This window comes from Rhinoderma darwinii, chromosome 10, assembly GCF_050947455.1.
Source record: "Rhinoderma darwinii isolate aRhiDar2 chromosome 10, aRhiDar2.hap1, whole genome shotgun sequence".
NCBI classification, from domain to species: Eukaryota; Metazoa; Chordata; class Amphibia; order Anura; family Rhinodermatidae; genus Rhinoderma; species Rhinoderma darwinii.
The window spans coordinates 17,256,394-17,278,538 of NC_134696.1; the positions used below are offsets into that span (position 1 = coordinate 17,256,394).

Below are 22,145 nucleotides of genomic sequence, written 5' to 3' on the forward strand. Positions count from 1 at the left end.
GTGCACTACTCCAAGTGGTTGACATGTTTGACTGTAGTAGGGTCGTGGGAATATAACTGTCAAGCATCACCACACTCCGAGGCACTTTCAGTATCTCCCTTAGACATGCATGGGCCATTAGTGGCCGACCATATTGGACTTACCGGCGGACACTCGATTAGTGGAGGTTCAAGCAGTCGGACCACCACCAATCTAAAATTATTCAATATTATTTATGGTGGAAACCCCTTATGGGCATGTAGGGTCAGTGAGGGTGTGAATGGTGATGTGGATGGTGATTTGGGTCCACACAATGTCCTTAACAGAACTATGAAGTAGTAATTGTACGCTTCTTATTACTGATTAATACTTCTCAACTTACTCTGGTTGCATATAAGTCCAGTCCACCCAGCAGCGCACGCACAGCCGTCCTCCTCTACGGTACAGGTAGCGCCATTCTGACAGTCCTCACAGGTTAGCGTGCAGTCTGAGCCAAACGTGCCATCAAAACACACTGCAAGGGCCAAGCAAAGCAAAGATGAGATAGTAACACATTATAGTAGAAAATATCCACCGGACAATATAAAATACAAATTCTGAAAAATTCTCATCATTTCATCAAAAAACTTCAAGGCAGACATTTGTAAATGTACCCCAGTTTCTGGCACCCAAAATATATCGATTGTTACTGCCTGGCCGTGCCGCTTAAAGAGACACTAACAACATAAAACAACATCTTTTTAATATTTTTGGGTGAAACGTAATTTTTTTTCTTTTACTTTTAGGCAGCATTTATTTATTATTTTGTCATGTTTATCCAAAAACAAATAATGAAATATAACAAGTGCTGACATCTAGTGGCCAAACAGGATACACAGGAAGCTGGTCCAGAAAGAAGCACCTCGTTTTACAGCCTACAGTGAAATTGAAGATTATAAATTCATTATCACTAGTAGGGAGAGAAATGACAGGACTATTGTATACGGTCTTAGACAACGCATTGAGTGTAGACAGCAAACATAGAAGCAGGGGCAGAGTTATTATGAGGAGGTAAGGTTATTTGGGGAGGGATAGTGATGCCCCTGCCCACCTCAAGTTCCAGACTGTACTAGTGGGAAAGAGGAGCAGCTCCATTAAGGACTGTCTCCAGGAAATAAATATTTTATATATATATATTTTTTTATTTTTTTTGTGATCGTGTCCCTTTAAAAGTTTTTGTACATTTTTTACTTTTTAATATTTTCTGTTTCTTACCATTAAAACCGCTCTTTTCAAACTTTTACTTTGTTGTATAATTGCCCCCCCCCCCCTAACCTCCAGTAAATCAAGAATATTCAGTTAATCACTTTGCAGCATTATGAGAACCATATGTACTAACAAGTCTACGTGAGGAGGGATAACGTTACCATTAGATGAGACAGTAATCCCCCGATGAGACAAAATCCCTGGTATAAACTAACTGGAGTTAATTCCAGTAATAACCAGTAAGTGGATAGGTTTTCATGGGTCATTTCATAAAGGGAGGGGGATTAGTGTAATGCTAATAGATGTATGGAAATGATTGTTGTTGTGCCTGGTTACCGAATGACTCCGACAGTGTGTGTTCTCCTCGCACTTCTGCTTCTTCATCATAATCGTCATCAAATATCTGGGAGAATTCGTCCCGTAATAAAGTCACCCGAGGAAGGGCGTTTTCTACCCCTAGTTGCCTAGAACCCGTTTCTTGCTCGCCTGCGAAGAGAGGAGTTGGTTAGGAAGAAGTCGACTATGGTGCCAACATGAACTATTCCGTATTTGGTAGATTAACAAGAAGGAGAGGACAGATTGAAGAGAGTATAACTGCAGGATCAGACTACACAGGGTTTGTTTGTAGTCTGTTACCATGGAAACACATAGGTCTGTAAAGGAGATGTATACACGAAACGGTAGGAGATTCTTAATCGAGGCGATTTACAATGTTGTTTGATTTTTTATTTTAGATGCATTGGAACAACAAAATAATTGGTGGCAAAGGTTAACATAGCCTTTAAGGTAATGAGCAGACCTAAGAATAGTGTATTTATAATGGTATGGTCCAAGGTGTTTCTGTATTACCAGTGCATCCTTTTCCATCCGCGTTCAGTCTGTATCCAGGATTGCAGGTACAATGGAACGATCCAGGAAGATTTTCGCAGACGTGGTGGCATCCTCCATTGTTTAATAAACATTCATTCACATCTAAATGGAGATTAGGTTGGATTAGTGGTAGGAAATGTAACTCCCAGCTTCCTAAAATAGGGGGAAGGGGGTGACTGGGCACAAGAAGTGGTGACATTTTTGCTATGGGCCCCACCTCTACTATAGACACCTATATCAGACACCTATATAGACACCTATAAAAGACCATAAACTATTTACCATCACATCCGCAGCCGTTATTGTTGAGCCGGTAACCAGAGTAACAGCCGCACTCGTAGCCCCCGACATAGTTGGAGCACTCTTGCTGACAGCAGGACGCACCGTTGCTGCACTCATCCGTGTCTGTAGCGATAGATCATAACTGATAAGTGGGACGGCACCAGAATTATTCATATTTTCCTATAGTATAATAATGTAAGCGGATTGTGATAAACTGGCCCACATCTATACATACATGGTACTGATATAAGCAGGTCCCCTTATAATGCGGCATCTGTATAAGCTGCAGGGTTTATGTTTACTGGCCCTTTAAGAAAGCCTGAGGCTTCTTTTTTGGGGGGTGGGCAATCACATTATATTTATATTTTAGCCGACTACATGGCATAGGATATCACATATGAAGAGCAGCACATGGCCTTCATCCTGTCCCTAGAAGACTACCTGTCACGGTCGGCCGCAGGCTGGATAGTCCGGTGCAGCAACTTCATTTGATGACCTCCCCCGCTAATAGTATATTATAAAATACAATCATACCGTGGACAAATAACATTGCCTTAAAGGGATTGTTCAGGATTAGAAAAACATGGATGTGATCTTCCAGAAACAGCGCTACACTTGTCCATAGGTGGTGTGTGGTATTGCAGTTCAGATCCATTGAAGTGAATGGGGCTAAACTGCAATGCCACTCACAACCTGTGACATGTGTGGCAGTGTTTTTGGAAGAAAGCAGCCTTTTAAGAAGTTCAAACCCCTTTAAGGTGCCCATTTCCATAGGTTTGGGCATATCAGCACCCCCTTAAGCAGTAACAAATGATGCACCCTGTATACTGGCATGGGCCACACACCCCGAAGATCAATAAGCCTTGGTAAAAAGGTTTTTATGGCACCTACAATCCTCTGTGAACTAAAGAGCCTAGACTTCAGGCTGATACATTTTACATGAACTGATACATTGTAGCAAACCATCAGTACAGAAGAGAGATTTGGGCTGCTGATGCGCATAGCTTACACAGGATTGCGTAAACGATACAGTGGTGAAAAAACTCAGAAGTATTAGGTCTTAGATGTGATCAAGAATGCCCCATTCACTGACAGCAAGCATAGATCTTGAAAATGGTGAGAAATTGAAACACAAATTATATTAAAAAGTTGCAGTTTTCTATAAAATGATAACTTTTCATTAATATAAAACCAGAACACCCCCTTTAAGAACGAGCAGCAGGATCTTCTCATCTGTAAAGTCCCCGGGGGCCGGTTGTTCCGCAGATTTGTAGACTCACATGGCCTCCTGTTGGACAATCTTGGTTAAACAATTTAATTTAGCTGGTGGCAATATCTGTATCTGTCCAGCTGGTGCGTGACTGGATTGTGAAGCTGCAGTAAGCGTTTGATCCTGGATATATCACAACATAAACCATCTCTATAGAAAGAATCGCCTGTGGACTCTCAACCAGAGGAAAAATAGTCCATACACTGCGCCAGCATCTGCGCTAACCTGCAGCTTGGCATTATCTGGGTAGAGGGGCTTCATTATAGATCAGCGATCTTCAGCCTGTGGTCTTTAGCTTTTGGGAGACTACAACTCCCAGCATGTCCTGACAGCCCACGGCAGGTGTTGCTGCAATGTAGGAATCCAAGTGCCGTGGAGAAAGCTCAAGCTAATTAAACGTCGGAAATTAAGGGAGGAGGAGCGGTAAAAACGGCAAACACCTTAGATGAAAGTTGTCAAAAACTAATTATTGTCGACCATTTTGGCCAAATGTTATTTGGAAAAAAAAAAAATTTATAAAAAAAATGTGTCACGCACGTTGGATTTCTTGGGCCTGTCGTCAGCCAAAACTGTCTGTACGGTGTGATCAGCCATCTATTGATGATCCTTTGCCAAAATTTGCAAGCACATTTAGGCTTTTTTTTTCTGGCACCACCTACGAGTAATAGATCCAGGCTGTCTTGCTCCTCAGGGGTGGAGCCCGTAGAGGTCATCATGGCTGCTATGGCATTAGTAATATGCCTATAAATGCTACATCAGGGATAATTTTTGTTCCTAAAAGTTGGGACATGGAATTCCAATTTCCCTCCCACATTTCACATAGAAAACGCCAAAACCCCGTCTTACCCACACACGTCTTTCCATCAGAGTCCAGATCTAACCCCTGTGGACAGACGCACATGGGGCCTGTGTTGCTGTGACGACACTCGTGGGAACAGCCGCTATTGTTGATCTCGCAAGAATTAATAATCTCCATTTCTATCCCTAAAACCAAAAAGAATTAAAAAGTAGCATTATTCAGTATGTGTAGTAGAACCGTGGGGGGGGGGGGGGTCCTGTGGCTCGAACATGGACGTATGAAACTAGACTTAGTCCTCATTCAGATGGCTGTAATGTGGCAAAACTTTAGAGTTTGAATTACGACTCCAAGTTCCAGCCCAACCGGGGGTCTAATGACGTGAACTTACAGGATCATAGGGAACTATAATGTTGTTAGTAGAGGTCATTATAACCCGCAGTCGGGCCGTGATTCACAACCATAATACCGACACAAAATGCGGTAACGTAGTGGCGATCTGAAAGAGGCCTTACTCTGGTTTTCTATTGTCATTTCATGTCTTTTTCTTCTTTCATATTCATATTTGATTTAAAAATTCTGCCGGTTGCCCTGGGAAACAGACTACAGTTTACCTCCACCCCTCTGTCAGACATGTGACCTAACAGCTGATATCTAACTGTGTGTCGTCTGAGCTCCCACAATGCACTAAAGAGGGGAAAATCAGCAAATTTCTAAATGAATAAAAAAATACATAAAATGACTCAAAATGATTACAAGATTAGTAAAGCAAAGTTACTCAACCATCTGTAGATATAAACGGTGGGATGTTTTAAGTTGTGTTTAAAGGTGGAGTTCCCCTTTAAATCTATATATATGCCTGAAAGTGAAGCTGCAAACCAACCAAAAATGCCGTAATTGTGTTTTTCTGGCCGCAACAAACACCAAATATTTCACAGCCAAAGCAGCAGATTTTATGCAGATGTCAGGAACGTCCCCCCCATGGAACACTTACTGTAGCACTGCTTCCCATCAGCTCCTAACTCATATCCAGGGCTGCAACCGCAGTGGAACGAACCTCGAGTGTTGAGACAGCTGTGCGCACACATGGCCGGGCCGGTCACGCATTCATTAATGTCTGTAAGGAGAAGCGAGGGACATCGGAGGGAGATTATTAAACGTGAAAACCAGGGGCTGAAGCGCAGGGAATATTCTGCCAAGAAAAAAAGTCATCGCTTCATGATACATTGTAACGAGTTTATTAATACCTGGTTACAGAGTCCCCCTCATACTATGAGCTGAGCTGCGTATACATTACTACTGATACAATCCCATGCAACGAGGGCATACGAGTGGCTGCTATGAGGCCCTTGTTGGGAGCAGGGCCCCGTCCCGGTTGGTTTTATATCCTTTACTATTGTGTGGCGAGAACCTGTACAGGACTCCTCTCTCTAGAGGGACTGCATTGGTGGGTGGGAAGTGTCCCAAGGGTCAAGGGCGTACGAGTGGCTGCTATGGGGCCCTTGGAGGGAGCAGGGCCCCCGTCCCAATTGGTCCCATATCCTTTACTATTGTGTGGCGAGAACCTGTGCAGGACTCCTCTCTCTAGAGGAACTGCATTAGTGGGTGGGAAATGTCCCAAGGGTCAAGGATGTACGAGTGGCTGATATGGGGCCCATGGAGGGAGCGGGGCCCCATCCCGGTTGGTTTTATATCCTTTACTATTGTGTGACGAGAACCTGTGCAGGACTCCTCTCTCTAGAGGGACTGCATTGGGTATTGGAAGTGTCCCAAGGGTCATGGAAAGAGGGGGAAACAAACACAACGCCCTTCTGTCCTGGGGGCCAAAACTAGGCCCATTTGATCTTTGCTAGCATGCATAAATAATTACAGTAAAAGTAGTGCACCAATAACTACTACTAGTTAAGACAGTAATGACGTGGACATTGATGTGGATGTTGATTTGGATAGACACTGTGTCCCTATGATAACACTATAGTGTGAATGCAGAAAGTGTTGTCATAGGGACACAAGAGCGGAGGCGCTGTAGGCTTTTCTTCATGTGTCTTAAGCCTCTTACACGTCTCTTCAGGTAATTCCATTTTACTTTACTGCGCTGAACGCACGAGAGATGGAAAACGTTTTACGGCCCATCGGCTCTGAGGCCCCACGGTCCATTTGTTTTGATGGATCCAGATGTTTTACATTGAAACCTCAGTGATTCAGTGAGTCCTGTCCACAGTGTACTGCACCTTCACAGGTCTTTCCATCGGCTGCCAGGCTGTACCCGGGGTGGCAAGAGCATTTCCCCCGCCCTCCATCATTGGCACACTGGTGCATGCAGCCGCCATTCCTGGTTGAACACGGGTTGCTCACTGTGGAAACACATTAAACCAATTAAGGAGGAATTTTCCACAAATCTTTCTACTACTGAACTCCACATTGTTCTGCGGAGGAAAGAGAAGAAATGTTCAGAGTAATTAGAAGTAACAGGAGATAATGAGGGAAATGTGCGACCAATGAAAAACGGAAAGGGACAAGAAGAATGACCGGAGCTCCTGCTGAGGAATCCCATTTCCTACCAATGATGCAAAAAAAACATAAGAAATTCAGAAAACAAAAATAACACTCCACGGGGAGGGCCTACATTACTGTGTCCCTCAACAATTCAATGCATCACAATAATTGTTCTGCTCATCCAGTTAAATATGGCGCCAAAATAGTCAAGACGGTGCAACTCCGCGCATATTAGACAATTCTGTTCATCACCTGTGCCTTAAAGTTCACCTGTAGTACAGCAGAAGTGATCTGCCAATAATCGATCCCCTGCCCACTTCTCCTGGCATCAGAGCAGGATACCGGGATTATTTAAATAAGAGCAAATAAGAACAGACATTATAAAAAAGAACAAAAAACATTCAGGCCATTGTAAAACGCGTGAGGTCCCCTTAGTGTAACATCTATGATAAGCAGATGTACTGACTGCGACGGCCTGACTGCGACGGGCTGACTGCGACGGGCTGACTGCGACGGGCTGACTGCGACGGGCTGACTGCGACGGCCTGACTGCGACGGCCTGACTGCGACGGCCTGACTGTGACGGCCTGACTGCGACGGACTGACTGCGATGGACTGACTCCGACAACCTCACTGCGACGGCCTGACTGCGACGGTCCCTGCCAATCCCAGGAATAAACATCATGAATATCTAATTACACATCATTCATCTCGCTTACATTCGCAGTGTTTGCCGTCTTCCTTCAGCTGGTAATTTTGTCGGCAGCGACACTGGGAATGAGCCACAGTGATCTGGACGCAGTCGTGCTCGCAGCCGCCATTTCCCAAGGAGCAGGAGTACAGCGCTAAGATGTAAAAGAAAGTATACAAAACATGTTACAAACATCATGGGTGGTACCGAGAGCACTATTCATCCTGATCTTCCTGGTTCACGAGTAGAACTGCAGCTGACGCTTACACAGGCAGAGAAGAAGTCAGGGGTAGGGACTGAAGCCTTATAGACTATTCAGCATCCTGGGAAAGAGGAGTAAGGGGCAATTTAATGGCTGCTATTAGTGATCGATCAGTAACTCGAAGCTTCTGGGCCCCAATGCGAAGTCTGTAACCGACCCCCCACCTGCCGCGTGTCCTTTATAGTACTGGGTCCTTTATATAAATAGGGCTCTTTTGGGGCCCCCCTCAGGCCCAGGTGACCGCAACCTCTGAACTCGCTATAGATGCACCTCTGTCGGTCACCCATGTAGTGTAAGTGTCAAAGTATTTGTTAGTTCTAAATGTAAATATTTATGAACCAGGAGGAACAGGATGAACAGAGGTAGAAGATAATTGATTGGCAAAAGAAAATTTGTTTATTTAAAGTAAAAATTCTGGTTCTGGTCTTGGAAATTTCAAGAAAATATCAGTAAATTCTGTGAAGTAAATGCCTGCCGGATGATCAGTATTTCCGGATTACCAGATGCCGGATTAAAGGAATTGCACTCCATATATTAATTAAATTTCTGAATTTATTTTGGACCCTGCTCTGGGGTTTGATGCCTCCCCTGCCGCCTGCATGTCTAGTACCATTGCCCCTGCATGCTCTGATCATTTGTCAAGTCATGCTGGGAGTTGTAGTTTCACAAGGGTTGTGATACCTGTTCTATGAAACTACAACTCCGATTGTAGTCTGAAGATGACCACTCGCCAGGCAATGCTGGGAGTTTTACTTTCATAGAAGTTGTGTTTTTTTACCGCTACTCGCTGGCATGTATGCCCTCACCCTAATTTTTACATTGATGGGGGGCATTTAAAAGTTTGCTATGGAGCCCAGCACTTTCTAGTTATGCCCATGACCGTTGACATAAAAAGGCATCATTTGCCTCCACATGCACTGCGTTGCCCTGGCAAGGATTAGAACATGTGATTGTGAAGGGTTCTGCGAAGAATAATCTGTATATTTACTGCACCCGTGGTGCCAACTCATGCCGTGACAGAACGTGGCACAATGAAGACACGTAAGACCCCGATGAATAGATCCCAGTGTTTTATTATAATCCACATTCACTGGATAAACAAGAACTTGTTGCGGTTCCTGCAGAGCGTTGCACCGGCGCGGCTGCGGATATTGCTGGGGCGATTAAGAATATAAATGTTAGTTTTATCGATAACAAATCCATAACCCGTCAGGGAGCGCCGTTCTGTGCTGCCATAAAACCAGCGGGATGAGAAATTCTTAAAAACCGTCTCTGATTTATTCCTTTACTGCCAAGGATGAGCCTATTAAAAGCTGACAAAAGTCTCACCATTCTGAAGATCTCTGCTTGCTCTCAGTGAATGAAAACATTCCTGTTTACATCCAGAGGATGAGAACCTGTACAGGGTTTGCTATAATTCTATTCAGTCTATTAGACACTCCTCTGTGAGGTCAAAACTTCAGCAGCTGATAGTTTGTTACAATGTATCAGTGCAACGTATCAGTCTGGAGTCCAGGCTTTTCTGCTCACAGAGGATTGTCTAGACTAGATACAACTGTAGCAAGCTCCGGAACATCCCCTGAATGTTAACAAGAATGTTGTTATGACTGACAGAAAGTGGAGGTTTTGAAAATAGTGAGAAATTTAAACACTCTTCGTTCACATATGCGCCAGGATCCCGTTCCGTCTGAGCTTTACATCAGAACGGGACCCTGACTGACACAAACGGAAACCAAAGTCGACTACGCTATTGATTCAGGCAAAACTAGGGAACCCTTGCACAACTGAGACAAACGGAAAAACCATTGTCACCGGATCCGTCACCATTGAAATCAATGATGATGGAAACGGACACCTTTGCATTCCGTTTGTTTCAGTCAGGGTCCAGTTCCGACGGAAAGCTGAGACAGAACGCCAGAACAGGACCCTAGCGCATATGTGAACGAAGCCTACGGCTATTAGAAATTTGCAGAATATTTAATTTTACAGAGACTTAGCTTGATTTAAATAAGATGAAAAAACCCTTTAAACCTAAGCACATTCTATATATTGGGAATAAGACAGGTCATGCAATGCAGCCCCCCGATATTTGCCTCTTTTTTTTTAGTTATTGTATTTATATTTCCCCTTTTGAACACCATTACAGCTTACAAACATATATTACTTATCACTATTCTGCTGGTGGAGTCACTGTGTACCTACATTACTTATCCTGCACTGATCCTGAGTTACATCCTGTATTATACTCCAGAGCTGCACTCACTATTCTGCTGGTGGAGTCACTGTCTACATACATTACATTACTTATCCTGTACTGATCCTGAGTAACATCCTGTATTATACTCCAGAGCTGCACTCACTATTCTGCTGGTGGAGTCACTGTGTACATACATTACATTACTTATCCTGTACTGATCCTGAGTTACATCCTGTATTATACTCCAGAGCTGCACTCACTAATCTGCTGGTGGAGTCACTGTGTACATACATTACATTACTTATCCTGTACTGATCCTGAGTTACATCCTGTATTATACTCCAGAGCTGCACTCACTATTCTGCTGGTGGAGTCACTGTCTACATACATTACATTACTTATCCTGTACTGATCCTGAGTAACATCCTGTATTATACTCCAGAGCTGCACTCACTATTCTGCTGGTGGAGTCACTGTGTACATACATTACATTACTTATCCTGTACTGATCCTGAGTTACATCCTGTATTATACTCCAGAGCTGCACTCACTAATCTGCTGGTGGAGTCACTGTGTACATACATTACATTACTTATCCTTTACTGATCCTGAGTTATATCCTGTATTATACTCCAGAGCTGCACTCACTATTGTGCTGGTAGAGTCACTGTGTACATACATTACATTACTTATCCTGTACCGATCCTGAGTTGCATCCTGTATTATACTCCAGAGCTGCACCCACTATTTTGCTGGTGGAGTAACTGTGTACATACATTACATTACTTATCCTTTACTGATCCTGAGTTATATCCTGTATTATACTCCAGAGCTGCACTCACTATTCTGCTGGTAGAGTCACTGTGTACATACATTACATTACTTATCCTGTACTGATCATGAGTAACATCCTGCATTATACTCCAGAGCTGCACTCACTATTCTGCTGATGGAGTCACTGTGTACATACATTACACTACTTATCCTTTACTGATCCTGAGTTACATTCTGTATTATACTCCAGAGCTGCACTCACTATTCTGCTGGTGGAGTCACTGTGTATATACATTACATTACTTATCCTGTACTGATCCTGAGTTGCATCCTGTATTATACTCCAGAGCTGCAGCCTTCAGAGCTGAATTATCATTCCCTTCTGTCTCAATGTTTGCACCTATCTTACTCTGGTGATTCTAACAAATTTTTTATCTTTACACCAGACCCTGTACAGACATTTGTTATATGAAAAAATAACTACCCTCCTGCATTATAGAAGTTTAGCTACACTAATTACTTGACAACAAACTTGCTGACTGTTTCCAACAGCAACCGGCATTGCTCATTGGTCTAGGTTGACTTCCTAATTGTATAAATATCTTTACCTATGAACACCAATAGAATCTGATATCCCTTGGACGATGCATGTGTCTCCATAGCCTGATGGGTGAATTTTTATGGTTGGAGCTCCAATGACTCTCTATAGCCCTTACTCCTGCATTAGACCCATTTACCATTCAGGAGCCCAGCAAAGCTGAGTGACAACCCCTGTGGTGGCTCTACCATTACCATATTTATCTAAAGCAATGTTCCTCAGTAGTTCCTTCTGTTCTACTACAAAATGATTAAAATCAGGCCACCGTCCACACCGTCCACTACTATTATCATCTGCCACACAACAATCCGGCTAAGTCACAAACTGACTTATTATGTATTAATATTAAACAAATGCATTCCAATCCAGAACAGCTAATAAGAACCAGAAGCCGATTTTGGGAAAATCACTCAACTAAATAAACTCGTGCTGGCCTCCGGCCCTCTCACCCAATAATACCTCTTCTGTCTCGCATTCGACATCATGAGACTGTTAGCAAATTCTAGGAGTAAACTGGAGTCGTTCTCAATTGTTTATTTTATCCTAGTAAAAGGCACGCGCGTTTCTCGTATTCGCTGAAAACAGCTGGGACTTCAGTGAGTAAGAGTTAAAGCAGAGACTATGGCAAGGATTAGTGTAAGACATTAGTAAGGGACAATCAACGTCCAGCTGGGGTCAAACTACAACCACCATTATCCTTGGCAGGGAGGGGGTCCCAAAAGCAAACCAACATAAGGTGCTCCTCCATTGAGGTCAACAGAGTGCCCAACAGCATAGGACAGAGATCTTGGAGCTAAAAGAGTCCCATCCAATACAATCCACCATCTATGGATCCATCCATAGTGCAATTTTCTATTGGATATGATGCATGGTACAAGGCTCTATCTTGCCCTACCATATCCACAGTCATTGTAATTCAGTAACCTGCCAGATGGTGGCGCCAGCTCCAATCCTACCTAAGTGTAAATCATTGATCTGCAGGTCAATGATAAAAACAGTAAATTGTTCTATCTAGCACCGATTCTGCGCTATAATTCCTTTCGCTAATGTGGTTTGTGACCTTGTGCAGATGATATATCTACAATGAATGGAACAATTGTGTACAAGCTGCAGCTGTTTTCTCTATTTAATCTTGTGTTTGGGACGGGATTCACTTTGGGTTGTTTCTCGGACCGGCTTGTATTATCTGGTCGTAGACGGAGCTGCCAGAAGTATAAAAAAAATACTAAATCTATGTCTGCCAAAATGTATTTAAAGAACAACTCCGACAAGTAGACATCTTGTCCCCTGCTGGATTCCTCCGCCAAGATATTGTTTCAGCAGCACAAGGATATTTGGGAGAATGGAGATCAATATTAACCCCTTCACTATAATAAACTACCAAGAATATTAAGTAAACCACCCTAGACCACCAGGGATATTAGATATTAATCCACAACCACCCAAGTCCACCATGGCTAATGGATATCAATATTAACCTCTTCATCACCCTAGACCACCTGGAAAATTAAATATTAACCCATGGTGACCCTACACCACCATTGATATTAGATATTAATCCATATCCACCCTAGACCACTAGGGATATTAAATATTAACCTATGGTGAGCTTAGACCACGAGGGATATTATACTGTACATTAATCCATAAACAACCACGGATAATGGATAATAATATTAACCTCTTCATCACCCTAGACCACCAGGGATATTAGATATTAATCCATATCCACCCTAGACCACCAGGGATATTAAATATTAATCCATAGATAACCATGGATAATAGATAATAATATTAACCTCTTCATCACCCTAGACCACCAGGGATATTATATATTGATCTATGGTGAGCCTAGACCACCAGGGATATCAATATTAACCTCTTTATTACTCTAGACCACCAGGGGCATCCACAATTCTTGATCAAGTCCTGGGTGGCAGGGAGAATCTTTGCTGCCCCCAGCAATGCCTGGAGCCCACACTTTCCGACACTGAATGTGGGGGACACATGCCGGTGTCCAGAGGTGACATGCGTCACCTGTATTTTAGTGCAAAAGCTCAAACATATTGGCCCCCAGCTTAGCAAACAGCAGGGTCCAATAATCATTCATTACTACCCTGATGTTCCTTGAAATCTGATCAGGGGTCCCCAGAAGAAGAGTTTTTACGGGAGTTCCCCATGTTAGTCTATTGGATCTTGCTAAAACCAGTCAACTGCAAACGCCGGCACGATGAAGTGTAGAAGTCGCATTGATTTACCCACATTTGCCTCCAGTAATTATTACTTATTTTACACAAAAGAAATAGGAGAGGATATTTGGCAAGATTTGCACCAAATTTAATTAGATCTACACATCTCATAATAAATTTGGCACGTTTTAAAATCTCGGACAGTCAAAAAATCTTTTTATGTCTGCTATGAGCAGATGTAGAATTGCAAATTTATGCGGATTGTCTCCTCACAACTTAATAGCTACTACTTTTTCCTGAAGTCCTTGCAAAATTGCGCAATTTTGATGCACGTATTTAAAACAACTTTTCCAGACTGCCGGCCACCTTGATACAGCAATTCTTAATCAGTCCAGCAGCTAGCGGCCAACTCCTCTGGTTTGGTGGCCTAAGGGTTAATAATGATAATGTTCACGGTGGTCTAGAGGTGAATACAGATTAAATAAAGAACATAATGGGGACACTCTCCTGCCCTAGACCAACACATTAACCCCTTCACATCATAAACCTCTATGAATTGTAGGTATTAACCCATTGCCACCCTAGACCACCATGGATAATGGATATCAATATCAACCTCTTCATCACCCTAGACCACCAGGGACCTCCACAGACCTTGACCGAGCCCTGACTGGTAGAGAAAATCTTTACTGCCACCAGCACTTCTTTTTTTTTTTTTTCAAGTGTGCCGTATGGAAAGCAGCCAAATATCGTGACTTGTTTAGATATTTGAAGACTCAGCGAAACCCGATGTATTTATTGGCGCCGTTCTATTATTTACTTCCTGTCCATGATAAACACTCGGAGACTAAATACAGAAATTGCAAAACGTGTCAGCAGAGCCCTAAACCGAGACACCTATCACAGCCATTGTCCGCATATCTCATTTAATTACAAAACTCCCTCCCTGAAACACGTCCACGCCGCTTCATCGTAGTTTATCAATTTTATGAATGAGGGGGGAGGCGGCAGAGCGCCACTTCACGAGAAACTCTCAATTAATGTCATTAATGTGCAGTATTGTCCTCCTTTCTAAATATTACAAAGAGCGGATGCAAATTTCGGCCGTAGGACTTCACTCATGATTCAGAAAGATCGAGAAAGACCCTACACATAATTGGTCGAAACGTTGACTTTTTTTGCTTGATGTTTGACAAATAAACGAAATCCCCAATTTTGACAATTTTTGGCTGTACGGTTATCCGACCGATGGTGAGGAGATTGCATTACATGGGATGTGGTTGGTCCGATATAAACCGGCGTGACATCATCGCATTTTTCGGGACCTGTGCTGATTTACTCCCTTTTAGTTTTTGGTCCACTCGTGATTCGTCTGGTCACTAGATTGTAAAGGGGCGAGCATTTTGCCAGTTTTCCCTCTCCATTGAGGACGGTGGAGACAAGTTTTAGGACTTGGGGTATTAAAATAATTAAACCTCATTATCATCATGTGGAGAGGGGGATGTATTCTATGGAGGGGGGACCCCTGGAAAGACAAAAAATGGCCTTCTATTCCTGGTTCATGTCCTGGGCACCCTCCATTGCTGAACTGTCTGTCCCAAAGTAGGAATCGGCACAGGACTGGAAGCGTGTGAGCACGTGTGTATATGTGTATGTGTACTGTGTGTAGGTGTGCTGTGTGTAGGTGTGCTGTGTGTAGGTGTGCTGTGTGTAGGTGTGCTGTGTGTAGGTGTTCTGTGTGTAGGTGTTCTGTGTGTAGGTGTTCTGTGTGTAGGTGTTCTGTGTGTAGGTGTTCTGTGTGTAGGTGTTCTGTGTGTAGGTGTTCTGTGTGTAGGTGTTTGTACTTGAACACTATCGGGCTATCGGAAGAACAGGGATCCCTGACCTCCGCTCAGTCTGAAGAGGCAGCCACCGACTGTCGCATTCGTGCCGAGAATGAATGGAGAGAACAGCCGAGCGAATACTGTAGTCATCACCGCCCAATATATTGGAGCACTGCGGCTCAAGGTTTATTTATTTCTGTTGCTTGTATAGCAGCAACATATTCTGCAGCGCTGTACAAAGATACAGAGGCATGAACACAATTTCATAGAAAGCCAATTAAAAGGGATGTCCAGCATTATCAAATAAAGTGTCTGCTTTCTTACAAAAACAGCGCCACTCATGTCCATGGGTTGTGTGTGGTACGGCAACTCAGCCGTATTCACTATAATGAAGCGGAGCTGCAGTAACACACACAACCCATTGACAAGTGTGGCACTGTTCCTGAAAGAAAGCATCCATATTTTTCTAATCCTGGACAACTCCATTAACTTCTCAGGTTGTTTTTGGAGTGTGCGAAACAACCCACGCAAATACAGGGAGAAAATACAAACTCCATGCAGATGTTTTCATTGGTTGGATGAACCCAGGACCGCAAGGTAACAGTGTTATCCTCAGAATCAAATATGTCCTGGCAGCACTGGGGCCCTGGGTTTGAATCTGACCAAGGACAACATCTGCATGGAGTTTGTATGTTCTCCGCGTGTTTTCATGAATTGTTTCGCACACTCCAAAAACTTCCTGAGATGTTATTTGGCTTCCTATGTTATTGATCCCAGTGTGTCTGAAATACAGAAATTAGATTGTGAGCGCCATTGGGAACAGGGACTGATGTGAATAGTGACAATCTCTGTACAGCGCTGAGGAATATGTTGGCGCTATATGAGCAACATAATAAAAATCAAAAATTATTATTCGCCACCCAGCAAGAATGAATTGTCATATGTGGGAATGTGTGTTGCTATCTAGTAAACTGGAACCATATGCGGGGAAAGTCATCTGCAGCTTGTTATGGATCACGTTATGCGTTGCGTTTTACGAGAACACCGGCGAGGTTTAAATAAGGCGATAAAGATTGGAATTTCCGTGAACTGGTGTTCTTGTCAATCTGATTATTGTACTTTACATGTATTATGTGGTATAGGAATAAAAAGCAGTAAAAGGCCTCACATTGCGAAGATTCAGACAAATTGTATTCAGCTGTATCTTAGTTATATCTGGGTCTGGGAAAGCTGGGTGACAACCAATATGGGCGCCAGCAAAAGGACACCCTATATATGGATAGTGCGGAGTCATGCACAGTCATGTCATCCTGCTACAGCTGAATACTTGATTTTTACATTGTATATTGATCCTATATATTGTGAGGTCATCAAACATGGCAGAATGAGGTCATCTCCTGTAAGAAGCTTTAACGAGGACCGGTCACCTCTCCTGACACGTCTGTTTTAGTAAATACTCGTATTCCCAATGAAATAACAATTCTGGAACATATTTTTTTACAACTCTGCGTTGTATCGTTCCTCTGTTATTCCTCCTGCAAATGTATGAATAAATTGAGAACTGGGTGTTACCATTTCCCTAGTCAAAGGGGCGTGTCCCTATACAGTCTCACTCTGTCAGCACTGATTGGACAGTGTCAGTATGTGTAGTGACACCCCCCCCCAGCTGTTTACACTCAGTTGTCAATTTATTCATGCATTTGCAGGAGGAATAACAGAGGAATGGCACAACATTCTAAGAAAAGATGCTCAAGAATTGTTATTTCATGGATAACACAATTATTTACTAAAGCAGACATGTCAGAAGAGGTGACCGGTCCTCTTTAAGCAACGTCACTATTTGTATTATTTTATTATATTCATGCAATTTAATTTTTTTTAAAAAAAAGAAGATTTTCATCACAATGGCAGGGCCCCATGTACACGACCGTAAAAATCATCCGTAATTGCGGATCCATTCATTTCTACGTCCGACGGAAACCTTCCCGTATACTTACGGGAAGGTGTTTGCTCCGTAGAAAACTTCCGTAAAAAATAGGACATCCTATTTTTTTATTTTACGGACCGTGCTCCCATACTTTATAATGGGAGCACAGTCCACAAGCGCAGACGGCTATCCGCGGCGCGTAATTACTGGCACGGTCGTGCGCATGGGTCCTAATAAGTTTTGCAGATTTCCACAGAGTGTAATTACTTGTTTGGCCTCCAGGTGTCACTGTTGTAATTGTTAGCTAAAGAAACCATTAATAAGAGATTAAAAAAAAAAATTCAATTGCCAAAACATCTCCAGGCATCAAATGCACAGGTGTGAACAGACCCCTAATAATGCCTTTATCCGAAAGATAAATTCCTGTAATCTGTGAAAATGGACAGATACAAATATGCAATTAGCGGAGATGTTTACTGCCAGCTTGCAGCATGGCTCCAGCGATGTGAACAGTAATTGACCATAATCCTCTACAGTTATTAATGCCAAAGAGGAATTTAGTCATCTCCTGTCTATATCTTAAAAAAAAAAAAAGTGACCCCCCCCCCCCCTACGTAAAAAAAAGTGCAGGGCTTCTCTTAATGGACCAGGAAGATTTAAGGAAAGTGCAGCACCTATGAAGAGGTTCTCGACTTTCCCCAGATCCTGGAAAGAGTTCAGCAAGACAGATGCCATTGCCGAGGAATGACACACTAAAGGAATGGCAGCTGTCAGTGCGGTCTCTGCCAAGCCCGGCCTCAGCAGATTGGCGCACACTTGGAGGCTGAAGGGACTCATTTCATAATGACAGCAACAAAACCGACTCCGAGGAAATTGAAGGTGATGGTTCCAGGAGCGTGCTTGCCAGCGCAATTAGGAGAGTCGTGTTGCTAATTTTGCACGCCTGGCTGACTGATCGCTCACTGTAATGTCTGGTTAACTCTTCTTGCAGCAGATTCAGCACTAGAGGGCGCTGGTGTCCCTTAAAGGGCAATTCTACCCACATCTGACACTACTGTCAATCATTCGAGATGTGCAAACACCCTCCGGGTTCTCATTTTTTACCTCTGATTTTGGTTCTAATCATTTTTTTCCGTTAAAAAGGGGATTTTAACCCCTTAAAGGAGTGTCAGAATCGACAATTATCCCCTATCCATACGATCATTGGAAGCTCCACCACTGAGACCCCCACCGATAGCGAGAATGACGGTCCCATACCCACTGTTCCTCCTCCCTGCTCGACCACAGTGAAGACTATATTGAATGGAGCGGTGGTCGAGTCTGCGCCCTGCCGCTCCATTTAAAGTTGATATGAATGACGGAAACAGCTGAGTACAGAGCTCGGCTGTTTCCCTTATTCCTATAGACAATGAATGGCGTGGTGGCGGCATGCTTCACCACTGCTCCATTCATGCTCCTGACTCCGGGGGTGCAGTCTGGAGGAGCAGGGGATTTGTGGATCTTGGCCCTCATTGTCGCATTTCAAGAGCCATACATTTTTTCGTAGACAAGCCGTCATGCGGGTAGGTTTTTTTTTCAGGACAAGTATTGACATAATTTAGGAGTATGTAGAATGTAATTTATAACTTTTATACATTTTTTGGGGGTTAGAATAAAACAACAATTCTGCCGTTGATTTTTGGGTTTCGTTTTTTTCATCGTTTACCATGCGAGTTAAATTGACCATCATTTTATATGTTGGGTCTTTACAGAGACCGCAATATAACTATATGGACTTATTACTTATAATACAGTTTTTTTTATTTGAAAATAAAAGTTTTTGTGTGTTTTTTTTTTCTTTTTATCAATATTTTTAAACATTGTAACTTTTTTTTAAATATTTCTTTGAGTCCCACTAGGGCTCGATCTAGGTCCCAAGGGGGCCAACGGGCTGGCAGATGGAGCCCCATCCCTCTGTCTAACCTCGTAGATCTTAGAAGAACCCAAATGGCCTTTTTCAGGGCCCAAAAAATTGTAGAGGAATTGACAACTGCTCTGAGCATTTATTCAAAAAGTTGAATATTTCGAGGGTTCCTCTTTGCTGAACTTTCTCTGGTCTATTAGGGAACACCCTAGGGAACTCCCGGCATGACCCTCCTGGTCATTTAACGGGCCACAGACCTTCTATATTTCCTTTACAAGAGGAGCCAAAAAAAATTCACTAATAGAATGTTTTTGATGAGGACGTTAACAAATAATCCCGCTCATGAACTTAGCGGCCATGATATCCAGTAAACTGGGATGGTACTTGAGAATTTTTGCAGGGTAAAACTTGTACGGATTCCAAACAGTACGGGAAAATGAGCCCAGCTTGGTGCCAAAGGGATGAAAATGAGATTATAAGCAAGAATGGAACAGCGGATAGTTATTACTTACTAATGCATGACCTGCTATCTGCGTGGAGACGGAAGCCCGCTCTGCACTCGCAGTGATATGACCCCGGGGTGTTGACACACCGCTGCTGGCATCCTCCATTATGGACTTGGCATTCGTCGACATCTAAAAAGAGAAGCAGAACGGACTGGTGATAACTGTTGATGTTTGATACTGGGCAGAAATTAATACCCAGGGCATTCAAACCCAATAACCATCTCTCGGCATGATTGTCCAAAAATAAAAGAACACCATAAAAAAGGCAAAAAGTTATTGAGTTAAATAGCAGGAGGCGCGGGCCAAAAGGCATAGATTTGTTTTCTGCTAACGACCATCTTAAATAAAAGGCTCTAAAGGGCTACAAAAAGGGAAATTATCTGTCCTATAGCATAAAACTAAAATATGTTCTCCTGCAGATGGGACATACTATCTATTGTCAAATCCACCCGTTTTTTAAAGGGTAACAACAGACAGCAAAGGAAAATCCAGATTTGGCTTTGATTAGGGTCAGTATTCCACCCCCAAATTTTTATTCCCCAGGGTGTCTGCAATACAGAGATTTCGAGGGTTCTTCTGACCCTTTTGCACTGGATTGTGGTACTCTTAGCAGTGTGGCCTGCTGTCATGCTCTAGAGCTACGCCCCCTGGTGGACATGGTAGGATCCTGAAGAGGAATAATTATTTATACAGAGGGCGGTAGATGATGACATCACTATATGCAGGCAGTGAAGGTGTCATACTATACAAGAAGAACCCCCAAGATCTCTATATCACAAAACGTTAGGTAAATAGTACCTTTTAATGGTGGGAGATTGACCCTAACCCAATTTTGTTTCACGTCTCTGTATCAAATGTGGTTCAGGACCATGACGCAACACATCTCAAGCTCAGTCATTACACTATCTAGTATGGGTGGGTTGTCTATCAAAGCTAGGAGAGCCTTCAGCTTTAATTTACTGTGGAGAAATTTTTAACAACCCATATAGGTGCCAAGAGGCCGGCTGCAGAACGGACAATTTATCCTAAAGCCCAACTTCCAGCACCTCATAACCAAAATGATCACATATAGCAAGTATAAACTTTTTTTATTCCATCTTCTTACGGAGATGCATCTCTTTATCTTGGGCATTTATCGGATTCTCTTAGAAGATAGGTATAGTAGTTTCAACTGAGTGACCCCCTGAACTCTCAAGTAGGGGACTTAAGGAAGTGTGCCTATCCATTTGTATGATTGGACAAGAGTGATCACCAGAATGTCTTCATGACTCGTTTAGAAGGAGCCATGGAGCCAGAGATCCTGCTTGGCCAATCAGAGCACATATCCTTAAACCCCACCCATGAGGAGTTCAGGGGATACTATTGTACCCACTCGCTTACTGTTATTAGCACATTGACTTAAAGAGGTATGTCTTCACTACATAGGGTTAAGTTGGCCATAATCTCAAATAATTAATTGAACGTTAACAACCGTCCAGTTATAAATTGGCCCCTGTGATTGTCCACTTTGAATAATTTGTGTGAGCAGGTCCTACCATGATCCCCAGGAGAACCTCAGCAGATCTGCTCTCCACCAGCTTATCTAAAGAAAGGGGCAAATACATGGGGTCCATCAAAATGATTAGACCATCCGTATAATGCAAGGACACAATGCAAATGGCACTCCACTCGGGCTACTACAGGGAGGTCCCCAATGGGGTGACCCATCTGTATTACGTTCTTATGCTCTAAAATATATTAAAGGGATTGTGCAAGGAGGGCAAAGCATTTAAAGGGGTCGTACAGGTTAAGAAAAACATAGCCGCTTTCTTCCAAACACAGCACCACACCTTATCCACAGGTTGTGTGTGGTATTGTAGCTCAGCTCCATTGAAGTGAATGCTGGAATACCAGACACAACCCATGGACAGCGGTGGCTCTGTTTCTAGAAGAAAGCAGCCATGTTTTTCTAATCCTGGACAAACCATTTCATGAACAGCACGTATGTCTATGACTGGTCTTAGTCCATCGAAAGATCGTGGATGGAAGTGGTCGCAGATGATGTCATCAGAGCTTCATCGTCTATAGAAAGATCTTCTCTGGAGAAGATTAAGTCAAAGTAAATTTTATGAAGGCGGCCTGGCCTGTCTCTGGACGTTGTCCTGGTGACATAAGGAAATCTACGAGGTTTACATTCCTTTCTTCGAGCCTCCTCCGCAGATCCTTATGACCCCATCTTGTATCCATTTTCCATGCCTATTTTAGATAATATCTTCAATGCTCCTGGAATGTTCTCAGGAAGCAACGTCTGGACCACGGCCAACCCGGTATTCAGAAATGCTAAAACGTAGGAGAAGG

General features: G+C 43.0%; 1 protein-coding gene across 2 annotated transcripts in view; it reads right to left on the reverse strand.

The window, feature by feature from the left end:
• Positions 1–22,145, reverse strand: part of MEGF6 (multiple EGF like domains 6) — a 224,544-nt gene that overhangs the window by 31,528 nt on the left and 170,871 nt on the right. For both annotated transcript variants that reach the window (XM_075839401.1, XM_075839402.1), the window contains 9 exons: positions 19,815–19,937; positions 7,658–7,783; positions 6,674–6,796; positions 5,437–5,559; positions 4,493–4,630; positions 2,377–2,499; positions 2,074–2,196; positions 1,561–1,710; positions 362–493 (listed from right to left, as the gene is read on the reverse strand). In XM_075839401.1, the coding sequence (XP_075695516.1) occupies positions 362–493; positions 1,561–1,710; positions 2,074–2,196; positions 2,377–2,499; positions 4,493–4,630; positions 5,437–5,559; positions 6,674–6,796; positions 7,658–7,783; positions 19,815–19,937 (1,161 nt within the window). The remainder of the gene's footprint in view (positions 1–361; positions 494–1,560; positions 1,711–2,073; positions 2,197–2,376; positions 2,500–4,492; positions 4,631–5,436; positions 5,560–6,673; positions 6,797–7,657; positions 7,784–19,814; positions 19,938–22,145) is intronic.